The sequence below is a fragment of the Callorhinus ursinus genome, unplaced genomic scaffold (assembly GCF_003265705.2).
Source record: "Callorhinus ursinus isolate GAN/ISIS: 27379988/994484 unplaced genomic scaffold, GSC_fseal_2.0 scaffold13, whole genome shotgun sequence".
NCBI lineage: Eukaryota > Metazoa > Chordata > Mammalia > Carnivora > Otariidae > Callorhinus > Callorhinus ursinus.
The window spans coordinates 30,648,738-30,663,792 of NW_027397075.1; the positions used below are offsets into that span (position 1 = coordinate 30,648,738).

At 36.1% G+C, this 15,055-nt stretch overlaps 1 protein-coding gene across 8 annotated transcripts in view; it reads left to right on the forward strand.

Annotated features, from left to right (window-relative positions):
• Positions 1–15,055, forward strand: part of DNM3 (dynamin 3) — a 569,456-nt gene that overhangs the window by 411,877 nt on the left and 142,524 nt on the right. For all 8 annotated transcript variants that reach the window (XM_025878034.2, XM_073900029.1, XM_073900023.1 and 5 more), the window contains one exon: positions 1,951–2,060. In XM_025878034.2, the coding sequence (XP_025733819.1) occupies positions 1,951–2,060 (110 nt within the window). The remainder of the gene's footprint in view (positions 1–1,950; positions 2,061–15,055) is intronic.

Consider the following 15,055-nt stretch of genomic DNA (forward strand, 5'->3'; position numbering starts at 1 on the left):
GATTTTTGGTCTTCACTATATGCTAAAGAACGCAGTATGAAAGGGAGCCTACTTCTATAGAAAACACGCCAAGGACATTGTGTTCCATCTTTACAATGAAATGCAGATTTCCCACTAAAAGGCGAATCCATCATTTCAAAAGGTTGAATAGGATGGTGCATTAAAAAAATCCAGCTGCTTAAATTCAGGGCATTGAAAAACATCCAATAAAAAAAATGTTCCCTGGATTTCAAGCATTTTCATTTGATTATGTATTGGATAGCTTTTTATTCAATCTGTGATCTTGCCTCTTAGAATTCTATCCTAAAATAGCCTGACAAGTGTTTCAAACAAGTTAGACTCAACTATGATACTTCATTAACTTAAATTATGTATTTTGTTATTAAGAATATCCTTGTGTTTGCTAATATATTATTAATTTTTGCACAAAAAATATTGGAATTTTCTTACGGTGCTTTGCTTTTTCATGTTTATTCTTAGGCTTCTCTCACTCCCATTTAGTTTCTTTTATATGTTTTTGAGCTCTGATGACATTGTCTGCCAGGACAGCCATTTTGTCCTCCAACCAACTTCCTTCAACTGATTTAGTCCTCTATTTCTCTCTGCCTCCTTATTCTGATGTGTTCTGCCCAACTTTTCTCTAATTAATTTGGGGCTGAGAAGTGGCAAAGCCAGTGATTCTCTGGGCAATAACTCTCTACGGGGTCTGCAGACAACATGGCCCCCACAAACTGGCTAGGGTGCACATGTGTGCACACATGCACCTGCGCGTGCGTGTGTGTGTACACACACACACACACACACACGTTCTGCTCCACTCTACTGAGCCTAGTGCTATAGGGGCTATAGGAACAAAAAGATTTATATCAAACATGTCTGTACAGTGCATGCATCTTTTGACAGGAAATACAGTAATAGTAGTTTTATTAAAAGTCATGCCTAAGTATCCATATTTCCCTCCTCTGGAGTCTAGTCCTGCTTTTTCTCAGGACCAGCACCAGAGATATAGGGTACTGTTGAACAAAGATACACAGGGTACCGTTGAACAAGGACTGTGCTAAAATGCCCCTGGTAATAGACACTGACTAGGTTTCTTAAGCTGAGTGTTTGATTCTCTATTAGACTGATTGTTAGGCATTTATACATACGATAATATTGTCCCTGGGCCAATCCCTAATAGTAAATGTTTCTAATAATTCTTTGGCATCCAGTATGTCTCACTAACACCAGGTTAGTCCCATTTGCAGACCTCCCTCCCCAATTTCCATTTTCTTCCTAAAGAATTGTTAATTTTAAAAGAGAATTTATTCTAGTTAGTATCAGTCCACTTCTAATGGGTTCTTTTTTTCTCAAAGAGCTCAACAATGGAATCACTTTTTTTCTGGACCCACATTTTTTTGACCCACATTTTTTTCTAGACCCAAATGAAGGAAGTATTTTGCTGTGTTTTCTCCTGGTTTATAGGGGGGTATTTCATACCGGGGTCCTGTGCTTCCAGGCTCCTGCCACCACTGGCTATCAAAACTGCTTAGGCTGCAAATAAAATATGAAATGAAATCCATCTGGCATTTCTCATTGAATTAGGACCAGAACATTTTTGTTAAATATTAACAGATGGCTAAAATCTTAATATCAAACTAACATTTTAAAACATCTAAGGGGACCCACATGAGGAAGAAAGGATAGAGGACCATGTGTTCTCTCTATCACTGAGCCCTTCCTTCCTCCATACTTTTCCTCCCTTCATCCTTCCGACCCATGTGTTGAGAATCACTGGAGTCTCTTTTCTCAGATAGCTTTTATTTATTGACAGCTGGTATTAAAATAGTGCGTGATGGTATCAAAATATTGTAATCAATTGTTGGCCAACTCAGGTGATGTGTTGCCATTGGCAGGCTTCAAGATCTTTTATTAAAGCCAATTTCTCTCCCTCTCTTTCTCTCTCAATAGGAAAAAGAAAAGAAGTATATGCTCCCCTTGGACAACCTGAAAGTTCGAGATGTGGAAAAGAGCTTTATGTCTAGCAAGCACATCTTTGCACTTTTTAATACAGAACAAAGGTAAGAAAGTGGAGCAGCTTCTGTCTTCAGATATTTTTTACTTGAATTTCTATGTGATCTAGAGATCATATTTACAAGAGTTCCTTTGGTCCCAACTTGAAATTTGTTAACTCTATAGTTTTCCTTTCATTTAGCTTGTATGTTTAGCTTTCACCATAGATTATGGGTTCAAAAGATTAAAACTTAGAGTAAGAAGGATCGTCAAATATTTATTAATTATTCCCTGCTCTTTCAGCAGGCACCCAAATCATGCTGCTTTCATTCTTAAAGTACATTTTATTATTTTAAAGTCTTCCTTGTCCTGAATTTATTATGTACATACTTACAAATTACCGTCATAATTTCTAATAGTATCTATCCAGCATGGATGGATATTACCCAAGACCTTCTTATTTATATTAGGATGGCATTTTAGCATTGGTGAATAGAATTATTCACTTAATGCGAATACAAATATGTAGTACTTCACAGTTTTTCAAAGCATTATACTCAGTCATTTTTTAATCAGTTTCCCATGAGGTTGAAAGATAGAGTAGCTTGGTGACCATTTTATAAATTAGAACTGTAGCTCAGAGAGGTTAACTGACTTTCTTCAGATCCTAAAATTAGTACATGAGAAAGCTTCAAACTGAGTTAGGACTTCTGGGTTTAAGTCCTTCCTTTTCCTTCCACTTGTGTTTCTTGTCTTGTTTTGTTGCTGTTGTTTGTTTGTTTTCCTGTCCCTCACCTACAACATCAAACTTAATTTGGGGCTAATTATCATGGAGTGCCATGGTTACTTACTGAAGTGATAGAACATGGCGTAGAGATATCTCAGAGGGTTACAATGCGGTGAGGATAACACGGAGACCTTTTCTAAATGGAAATGTTCTAGGAAGAAGCTAATTAATTTCTGTGAGTCAGTTATTAAGAGACTGAGTCATTAGGTGACAGGGTCTAATTTTAACCCATCTCTTTGGCCTTTTATCTTAGCAATGAATGAAGTTCCTTGATTAGGTTCAATGACCGGCCCAGGGTCAGTCACACAGTAAATTAAAATAGCAAAAGAAGGCTTCTTCCTACATTCCCAGTCAGTCGCTCAGAGTGACTCATTATACAGAAATACTTAGAAAAACCACAAGAACAAATCATTTAAAGAATCAAGGGGAAAGAAAATTAAATGTAATTCCCCTACTGAACACTGAGATGGGAGTTTTTAAAGACTTAGTATTGTTTGAGAGTAGCTTATGAAAAAAACACTGTGATGATAAAGAATAAAAAGATTTCCTGGAGAGAGCAGTAGTGTATCCTCGTACTAGGGCCAACTTAGTACTGTTTACATACTTTCCTCAAAGCAGTGGGTAATTGGCAGGTCCCAAAGGAATCTTCACAGATGTGCTCCGCCTTCCTGCCTGGATGCAGAGTTGGAAGTATGACTACTACATAAGTAGTCGATTTGAGTTCTTGGTCAACCTCGAAAGTTCAGGTTATAAAAGGGCTTGGTTCAAAATTTAAAAGATCAGACAGTGGTAGAGTATCTTTTTAGATGAAATACAACTGTGGGTGTTTAAGAGAGCAAAAGACACCAAAATAAGATAACTCTGGACTTCTAAAATTCTAGGTAGGTATTCTGGAATCCTAGAGTTCTTAGAAGGTAGTGAACTCTTCAAGCACTTCTCAGAGACCTCTGTGAGTACAAGGATGATCCATCTATAGGCATATTTGCCATTGTCTTTTCTTCTGAAATCTTGATTATTTTCAGTTATTTTTGTACTGGTTAGGACCCCCGGTACAATGCTGAATACAATTGGGCATTCTTATTTTGTTTTTAATTTTAAGGAGAATTATTTCATAATTTTATAATTAAGTACTTTCTGATAGGTAACTGATATCAGGTAAAGAAGGCCCCTTGTGTTCCTAGTTGCTAAGGTTTCTGTTTCTGTTTGAATCATGAGTGAATGTTGAATTTTATCAAGTGCTTTTTCTGTCCCTACAGAAGTTGTATAATTTTCTTCTTTAATCTGTTCATGTAGTGAAATAGATTAATAGACCTTCTAGTGTTAAACCATCCTGATCTCCTGGGATTAAACTAAGTCATTATACAGTATTATTTATTATGCATTCCTGGCTTTTTTGCTAAGAATTTGCTTAGACTTTTGCATCTATGGTTATTGGCCCACAAATGTCCTTTTTTTGTGCTGACCCTGCCTGGTTTTCATATCTTTCTGTTAGGTTTATAATTGAAGTGGGAATAAGTCCTTATTATTCTTTGGAACACTTTGTTTAAGATAGGGATTAACTGTTCATTGATTATTTGGTACAACTCCCCCATAAAATCAGCTGGCCCTGGGGGGCAGTTTTGTTAAGTAAACTTTTAGCTAGTGATTTAATATTTAATAATTATAGGTTTGTTAGGTTTTCTATTTTTATCATGGTCATTTTGGATAAATTATATTTTTCTAGGAAATTGTTCTATTCTTTTAAGTATATTAGTATCAAGTATTTCTTAATGTTCTATTTTTTCAAATTCCTGCTGTATCTGAAATTTGACCTTTTTATTTCTAATATTAAACCTTATCTTTTTTAATATAATTATTCTTGCCAGACTTTTATCTATTTTCACAGAAACAGCTTTTGACTTTTTTATTCTTTTTTTGTGTATATTTTTTTCTATTTCAATAATCTCTGATCTTTTCTTCAATATTTTCTTCCTTGTATTTTCTTTTTATTTATTTTGTAGGTCTTTTTTCCTAACTTCTTAATTTAGATGTGTATCTCATCAATTTTTGTCCTTTTTTTTCTTATATATGCATATAAATTTATAGATTTCCCTCTAGGTAATCTTGAAATATAATATTTTTTGTTATCATTAAGTTCTGTTTTCTTCATCTTCTATTTCTATAATCTTCATTATGATTTCTTCTATGACTCATTTAGAAGTATGTTTTACATTTTTTGGTGCATGGACTTTTATTGGTTTGTTGTTGTTGATTTCTAACTTAATGGTATTGTGGTCAAAGAATACAGTCTAGATATGGTGAATTTTCATAAATATTCCATGTGTGCTTGAGAAGAATATATTGATTTGGGAGTGTGGGGTTCCATGAGAGTCCATTGGATTATGCTCGTTCATTGTACTACTCGGTCTCTATAGTTATTATCTTTTTTCATATTAATTAATTCAAACACTCAGTGAGTTTCTATTAGGCAGCCATATGTGCCAGGACCTGCTCTATATACTTAAAATACATTTGTGAATAAAATAGACAAAAAAGATGATACATTTTAGATTATGTTCCAGAGGGGGGTTTTGGCAGGGAGACAGATAAAAGCTATAAAGAATCTCACTTCATCAGAGGGGTATTAAAAACCTCACTTTGTGATTATGAGCTTGATTATTGTTATTTGCTTTATGTTTTTTGAGGCCAGTCTATGTTATTAGATTCTTGCAAGTTTAGAATTGCTTTATCTTCCTGAAGATATACATACATATAATTTTGTGATAACCCTCTTTAATCCCAACAGTGCTCTTTGCCTTAAAATTTATTTTGTCTGCTCTTAATATAACTGTACTACCTTTCTTTTAGTTAATATTTGCTTGGCTTATCTTTTTTACCTTTTTTGCTATCAAACATTTTTTTAAAAAAGACTATTTGAGAGAGAGAGTGCGGGTAGGGGTGCATAGGGAGAGACAGAATCTCAAGCAGACTCCCCGCTGTGTGCGGAGCCTGACCTGTGGCTGGATTTCATGACCCTGAGATCACAACTTGAGCCAAAACCAGGAGTCTGATGCTCAAACAACTGAGCCACTGTGGCACCCCAACCATTTTGTATTTTTATTTTTATTTTTTTATTTTTTTAAAGATTTTATTTATTTATTTGAGAGAGAGAATGAGAGAGAGAGAGAGAGAGCACATGAGAGGAGGGAGGGCCAGAGGGAGAAGCAGACTCCCTGCCGAGCAGGGAGCCCGATGTGGGACTCGATCCCGGGACTCCAGGATCATGACCTGAGCCGAAGGCAGTTGCTTAACCAACTGAGCCACCCAGGCGCCCCCCATTTTGTATTTTTATTAGGTGTTTCTCTTATATTGCATGCATCTGGATTTATTTGTTTTTAATCTAATGTGAGTCCTTTTTCTTTTAGCTAGTGAGTTTAGTCCATTTATATCTTTGTAACTGATTTATTGAGTTTATTTGAACACCTATCTTAGTCTTTCTCTTATCCTGCCTTTTCTGTACTTGTTTTCTACCCTCCCCACTTCTTTCTTGACTTTTTAAAATTCAAGTTAATTTGTTTTTCTTCTTATATACTTTAGCAGTTATACACTTTATTTTTATTCTATATACCTTATTTTTATTCTTTTTAATTACTCTTTTTTGACTTAAAGTTTGAAGTTAGTCTTTCTACTCTTTTTCCAAAATGACCTTGAAACACTTAAACTCCACTAACTTTCCTGATTTCCATACTGTTGTTACCAGTATTTGCATTCCATCTTACTTTCTTACCACCTTTTTCAAATTGGTTCACATAAGCAATGTTTGTTTAGATTTATTAACATGATTGTCAATTTCTTTGTTCACTTTCCTCTTGTATCCCAGTGTTTAATTTTGATTCGTTCTCCTTCACACTAAAGTATACCTTTTAGAAATCCTTTCAGTGGGCACTACTTGGTTGTAACTCTCAGTTTGGTATTTGTTTTCCTGAAAATGTTTTTATTTTGCTCTCATTTTTGAATAATACTTCAGTTGGATATTAAATTATATATTGATGGTTCTTTTATCTCATAACTTTGAAGTCATTATTTTCCCATATTCTGGCTTCAACTTTTAAGAAATCATCTAATTGTTGCTTCTTTTTAAAGTTAATCTATATTTTCTCACTGGGTGATTTCAATATCTCTTTTGCTTTTGGTATACTGAAGCTTCAATATGATGTGTTTATGTGTGTTTTGCTTTATATCTCCTGCTTGGGATTCATTGTGTTTCCTAAACCTGAGGATTTATCATTTTCATAAAGAGTGAAAAACTGTGTATTATTATCTCTTTGACTTTTGTCTCTTCTCTGTTTTTTTTTTTTTTTTTGCTTTTCCCAGAATACCTATTAGACACATATTAAACCACTTTATCCTGTTCTTTATATGTTTAACTCTCTTATACATATATGTCTCTTTGTGCCTCATTTTGGGTCATTTCTTTAGTGCTATCTTCCAGTTTTCTGGTACCCTCTTCATCTGTGACCAGGGCAAAACAAACTTGCCTGTCATCTTTCTTTGTTAGTGAACAGATTTTTTTTTTCTTAGTCCATGCTTTTTCTGAGGATGTGGCCATTGGAGAGTGCTGGCTGTTACTTAAATCCCAAGATTCTTGTTGCCTATTCTTTTGGGCTACTACAACTCAAGCCTTTTGGTTACTGAAACTGACACCGTTCAGTGTCAAAAATGACAGTCTTTGTTTGTTTGTTTACTCTTAAGGATCTGTTTCATTTCAGAAAGAGGTTAGGCATTTAAAATAATGTTTTCCAGCAATTCTAGACTTCTTGTAGGAAAGAGTTTTTAAATTTTTTATTCTGCCCTTTCAGTTAAAATGAAATGGCCTTTCATTAGCATTACATTGTTGAAACACAAAGCTATGTTCCTGACTTCCTCCAGAAGTGAAGATTATGATAAAAGTATACCTAGAAGGATAGCCTGGGGGTTCTGTGTGTTTACAAACATGAATGTTTGGGGCACCTGGCTGGCTCAATCGGTAGAACATATGATTCTTGATCTCAGGGTTGTGAACTTGAACCCCACATTGGGTGTAGAGATTACTTTAAAAATAACAGAATCTTTAAAAAAAAAAAAACATAATGTTTTACAAACCAATTAGAGAAAAGCAGCTATCATTTTCCTGTTCTCCTATTTATTCTTTCAGTAAAAAATATTTATTCTTTATTTACTCCAAAGTATTTATTAGGCATTTCTGCATTATCAGTATGCATGTCAGTGTTGGTACTCTAAATGAAATACAAGATGGATCTTATTTTGCATGACAATTGTAATCACCAGTGAGTGCCATACAGGATTCATTTCTCACTAATCTTACGACAGAAAATTTAAGAATCAATGAAGAGGTTTAAAAAGAAAGGAAAAAAGGTAGTCTGATTGAGAGACTATTATACACGAAACAAATGGGTTATAGTGTGTAAGGTAACATTTAACCGGATCTGAGGTAGTGTATTCCATTCTAGTACTTAAGTCCCACAAGCAGTCCTTCGCAGCATGGAAGGTGACTCCTGTTGGGTCTTAGCATGAATTGATGGAGAGGAGATTGAAAGGAATATCCCAAAGAGGAAATAGTATTAGTCAAAGCAAATGGGTGGGAAATGTTGCTTAATCTGTTGTAGCCTGTTCTGGATGAGAAGAAGCCAATTTCAAAGGCAAGATGAGCCCTAGTTAAAAAAAATAATAAAAACATCCCTTTTTTTTCTTCCTGGGGTTTATTGAACTGGCCTTACCCATACAAGTTTATGTATTTTACTAGTCTATGTAGAGGGAAAACCCTGCATCTCTCAAAAGCCCATATGCTTAGCATAATTCTATCAGCTATACTTAAATGATATTCTTTTCACCACTTACGTTGATTGTTTTTTTTTCATTTTATTATGTTATGTTAATCACCATACATACATCATTAGTTTTTGATGTAGTGTTCCATGATTCATTGTTTGCATATAACACCCAGTGCTCCATTTAGTACGTGCCCTCTTTAATACCCATCACCAGGCTAACCCATCTCCCCACCCCCTCCCCTCTAGAACCCTCAGTTTGTTTCTCAGAGTCCATCGTCTCTCATGGTTTGTCTCCCCCTCCGATTTCCCCCCCTTCATTTTTCCCTTCCTACTATCTTCTTCTTTTTTTTTTTTTTTAACATATAATGTATTATTTGTTTCAGAGGTACAGGTCTGTGATTCATCAGTCTTTCACAATTCACAGCGCTCACCATAGCACATACCCTCCCCAATGTCTATCACCCAGCCACCCCATCCCTCCCACCCCCCACCACTCCAGCAACCCTCAGTTTGTTTCCTGAGATTAAGAATTCCTCATATCAGTGAGATCATATGATACATGTCTTCCTCTGATTAACTTATTTCGCTCAGCATAATACCCTCCAGTTCCATCCATGTCATTGCAAATGGCAAGATTTCATTCCTTTTGATGGCTGCATAATATTCCACTGGAGATTTTTTATATATATATATACCACTTACATTGATTTTAAGGCTACATTCCTAGTTTTTTCTTTCTTCTGAGACAAGATCTTATAAGAAAAGTTCTTTTCTTGCCTTTAGTAATTTATCCATTTCAGAAGAGATGTAGAAGAGAGTTTGTAAATGCTTCTATTGATTTGTATGCTTCATCCCTGTCTTCCACTGCAGTGTTTTGGATCAGAATATTTAGCCATTCAGCAGACCCATGGGAGATGCATTGGGCTGGGGCTAAAAGTTCCTGTGTGAACACTGGGGTTGTCACCAATGTAATTGTAAAATGTCATGGCTTTCTAGGGTTCTCTGAGACCTTAGGGATAATCTTGTCTGTCTCCTCATCTCACAGGTTAAAGAGTTGACACCTATAACAGTTAAATGCTTTCCCCATGTCACAAAAGCAGGTTAATGACAGGCAAAACTGGATCCCAGACCAGATGTCTCCTGACCCAGGGCTCTTTCTGATGCCACAGTTTTGATATTGACCATGGAACAGGAATTCCACCTAATATTTTAATTGGAATTGTTCCCCAAAGAGCAGCAAGGAAAAGATTTTTAACTTCTTGTGGAGGTATTTCAGTTTGTTCTTAGGTCCAACCAATTTCCGTGAAATGTTTTCAGTCTCTTTTGCAAAGCCCAACATAGAACTGACCAGTACCCTTGCTACAGTTCTTTAAAAACTTTATTAGTCATTGCCACTTCTACCACAGCATTATTCCTAAGAGCTCATACAGTTGCTATTTCAACTTTCCACTATAAAGTTTAAAAGTTATTCTGTAATCCCCAATCATCAGGTGTGTGAGAATTGATACATTTAACATCCTTCTTTAAAAAGCCTTCAGTGTCCTGGTGAATTAATATGATCTTTATGAGTCTGGTGACCAGATTTTTGAGCCATTCTAAACAGTGTTTTAGTGCTAAGATTTTTATAAATGGAAGGAATTGTTACTAGTTGCAGTGACTTCAGCGCTTGAGGAGAGTGAATTTCACACCTAGACTGATTTAACCTACAAAAATTCCAGGTAAGAGTATGCATCCCCCAGGTCTCCTCTGGGGTCTTTCAAAGAACGTACCCTAGATACCTGGGGAGACTGATAAATTGCAATAGTTTGTTCTCACATTTGTTGCATCACCAAATCATTTTGAAATCTAAGTTAAAAGATTTCTAAACTTCTTTGTGGCAGGACCTGGACTAAGATTGGAATGTTCCCCCAGGTTTTTGTTCCATTTGATTTTGTTAGAAATGCCACGTTTTCTCTGGTAGAAGCATGTCTAGATAATGGCTTCACTGTGCTGGTCTTTGCTCTCCCCAGGCAGGCCTTCACTTTTAAGGTCATGCTAAGGCCCATTTGGTCCAAGGTATGTCAGTTCTGGTAACCAGCAGAGATCTGTGTCTGTCCAGGGGGTTTGTAGGGCAGCCACATGGTATTTTCTGAGTACCCCTGGGGGTTGTCCAGCTCTGTTTTCTTTTAAAATAAGGCATTTTTTTTCCCCTTGATGCTGCTTTGTAGCTTCAATTCAGGATATGGTTTATCAACATTGCCAAGTGTTTCAATTCACCTCCTCCCCCCTGTTCCTAAAGAAAGTGATTTGAGGATGTTTCACTACTCCACTTAGTCCCCAGCACATTGCTGACACTCAATAAATGTCAAATAATGCCACGTTATAGCTTGTGTATGCACTTTAGGCATTCTGAAAAGAATGGCTCTTTATTCTCATTGTTGAGTGGTATATTTTTCCACTTGTTAGCTGGAAAGAAATTGGAGTCAGGTTTTCCATTTATATACCTTTACGGCTGTGTTTCTATATTAAGACGCACTTGGAGTCGAAGTTGTTTGAAAAAGTGCATAATTAAGTATGCTGGGCAAAAGGTGGTATACAATGCCCTGTCTAAAAGGTCATGTCTCACTCGGATGTGGTGTAGTGTCAAATCTATATTAAAAGGGAAGCAATTACTCTTCCATAAATGGGGATGGCAGAGGCTCAAATTTATTGGAAACTCAGTAGAGTAAAAACATGTAGTGTTTTATAATCGGAAATGAAATATTGTGTAAGGAATACAATGCAATGAAGCCTGTGTTTTGGGACATAAACATGATACCTGGAGAAGTTATTTTATTTCATTTTACCCCAGAGTTGTCAAAAGAATGTTTCAGACATTTCTTCTTGCCTCATAGAATACTAAGTGAGAATTGTTTCTCTTTTGAATACTCTGATTCAAGAGAATTTTTCTTTGTCAGATGAAGATTCAGTTAGTAACTGGTCTTCCAGTACAAGCTGAGTAATGAAATGTGTGTTACCCTACATTTCCCCATGGAGTGTGGATGGGTCATCTTTGTGTGTAGGGGTGTTTGTAATACTCTCTAGCTAGAAGTACCTGGTAGATTAAGAAAAAATCAATTTGACAGTAAAAAATCTTTGACAATTTCAACTATCTTATCCAGTTTATAGTATCATCCCTGTAACTTAAGGTATGATATGAATGTTTGGTTTTCCCCATACTCTATTCTTAGTATCCAAAAAATGGCACCAGTATGAGACTAACTGAAGTCTGATGCATTGTTTTGAGGAGCACGTAAGCAAACTGGTTTTAATCAGGTGTCAGTGGTATTACTGTGAGAACACTTAATGTGTTTAAGTAATGGAATGTGCTAAGTCAACATTTTAACACCTTGTACTACTTTCTAGTTTTAACACACATAAATTAATTTAAATATAATCACATAACCGACATTTGTCTCCACTGCTGGACTACTTTCTGTGAGGGGGAGGTAGTGTTTGTCTTGTTCGTTGCATTATCCCCAGGGCCTAACAGGGTGCCTGATAATTGTGGGAGCTCAATAACATGAGGGAATGAATAAATGTATAGATATTAAACTTTTCTTCCCTGTTATATAGAGAAGATATAAATAACACCCATTGCCAATAAAAAGCATTCTGTAGGCAAGCTCTAGAAGCCTATGGCCTCAGATCTGGGTGGGCTGAAAATGGAAATATAAATGAAAACGCTTAGAGGAAATGAACACAAAAAGGAATCTTTCATTTAAAAAGTAAGAACCTGAGAATTTTCAGTTCTATACAAACTGTATACATAAGTTTTATTTGAATTTAGTTGAACAGAATTCCATGTCATTGTCCTGTAAGAAAAAAATATAGAGAATAGATGTTTTATTGTAAATTGTCTGTGTTCTCATATTACCTTTATTATTCAAAAATGTTTTGTAGATATCTCCATTCAGCTTTCTAAATCTTCACTTCTTTAGCTCAAGCAAAGTATTAACTAATTTCAGGTTTTCTGTTATATATAGAATTTTGAGAGTAAGGGAGGTAGAGAGCCAGAAGACAGGATTTTAGTTTTCTGTTGCTGAGTTTTGGGTCCTTCTTGGTTCTGCTAGAACTATTAGGGTCACATGGGTCAGACAGAGATTTGAGGACTTTTGCAGAGTTACTGATTGCAAAGTTCACAATATGACAGTAATGTTTATTTCCCACTATAAATCTAAAAAGATAAACCCTGTGCTTTCCTTGTTGAGGATTTGGATAGAAATACATGTTCAGCAAGTCAGTAAAAGGACACTTTATATCTTGAAAGCTGTTAAATACAAATCTGTTTTTTTGTTTGTTTGTTTGTTTGTTTGCTCTCCTCCTTCGTTCCAGTTTCTAACTGCAAAGGTATTTGTTGTCATGTGGTTCTGATCCTGCATATTACAATAGTTTCCCAGCTCTCGCTACTCTATCTTTCCCCTTGTTGAGTGTCTCTCTGGTTGTGAAATAGCATCATTAGGAAACCCTAGGTACACCAGAGAGGAGGGGTGAAAATGTTTTCAAAGAGGGCGTCTGGGGAGAGATGGATTAAAGAGCTAAAATTGTCTGCCCATTTGAATTGATTCACCAGCTACACCAAGACAAAAATCAAATATGATTTGGTAATATTTTTGTTAACTAAGTCTGTGACAATTGATTTCACAGCTAAGATAAATTCTCATGAAAGCCAACATAATTGCTTGGGTATGAAATGTCTGTGGCTTGAAGCAATCAATTTAAATTCTTCTCTTATTGGTTTTCAAATTAAACTCTGAAGTGAAATAGGAGTATGATGCCCTACTTGGATGACTGTTTCTGCCTTTTCTGAGGGAGAAAAATGGCAAGTTGGTGCTTTTTAACTTTTTCAAATGTCACTAAAAGGCTTTGGAGAAATTCTTCATGCTTAAAACACCTGTGTGTAATTCATATCCATTTTTTCTAGGGGAATTAGACTTTGTGCTCCCTTTGAGTATTTCAAACAAAGAGACTGATAGGATAGAATCAGCAACTTCAGTTCAGTTCCTTTCTTCCCAAGGATTTAAAGTGGGGTTGGACTTTAAGCCATTAGTAGCACCAGCAGGGATTTTGGTCAGTGTTTGAGGCATTCATGTTCTGGAGGTTTGTGTCCAAGGGCAGTCTTGATGAATGAGCCCAATACGGCTGTGTAAAGTTCAAGAACAAAAAGAAATTTTGTTCTTCACAGCAAGTTTACTTTTCTTCTAGGATTTCAGAACGAATACATTGCCCACTCCCCACCTACTTCCTGGAACCACTGTTTGCTGATGGGCAATCCCCTCCCCCACTGCCCCTCAGACAAACACTGTGGCTTCGGACAGCCTCCATTTGGGGACCATAAAAGGGCCCCCCGCTGTGTTCATTAATGATAGGGAACAATCACTAGTTGCAAACATGCTGCAGAAAAATAAATGCTCTGTTCTACCATGCAGTCTTTAAATGAGACGCTGTAGTGATTAAGTTGCAAGAGAAAGTCTGACGGGTCATCATTAAAAGAGACTAGTACAGATGATCCAATATTTTTAAATATGTGCTTGTTTATAAATAGTATCGTATTACTAGTTTTTGTTTAAAAATTAGTTTTTCTTTTTGGAAACTAACTAGTCATTCTAAAGAACTGTATTCAAGATATTGACTGCCAGTCTCGGGCTTTTAAAGAATGGGTTTACGTTTTGGTTATTTGTGGTGAGGATAAAATTAAAGTGAGTTGTGTGCTACAGCTTCAGTGGTGTGGTGGTGATTTTGTGTCAGCATAGCCCCCCCCTCCCCAAGCCAGCAGGGAAATAGCCAAGAGATCAGGTATTTCAGTCAGCAACCTGCTGGGAAGAGCTCTTAAGAAATGAATTAAGCAGGGGTGTGAAAATTTCCCTAGCTGGGTCTAGCCTGAAGGAAATTTCTAAACACCTAAGTTTCAGTTGGCATTCGAAGAGGCCTCCCAAGAGCAAAAATAAGAAAACTAAGGGCACGTTTTACTGCCTATTGGAATAATCAGGGTTTTGGAGATGACTTATAGAATATTGTAAAACAATCTGCATGTTGACCAAAACAAACAAACAAAAACCCTACATAAAATAGAATAAATTGAAAAAGTCCAAAGAGGGTTATTATTCAAATCTGTTCCTATTTAAATCCAGTTATACTGAACAATGTATCCATGGCACTCTCTGGCTGACACAGTGTTTTCCATTATTACCAGTGTAACCAGGTACTATCCTGATTTATTACTAAAGCAGTAACACCTTGCCTAGGACTTCCTGAGTTTGGGAGGAAAAAAAAGGCCTTTAAATCAAAGTAACACACAGATGTATAAACCTTTATGAAGATCACTGAACTCCCTCAAATCATGCAGCCAAGAATATTAATTATAAGCCTGGCTTTTTACAGTATCAATTTACAAATCAGAAATCTTTTGGGGACCCAACGTTGCATGTGTGATCTATTTTTATTTTTC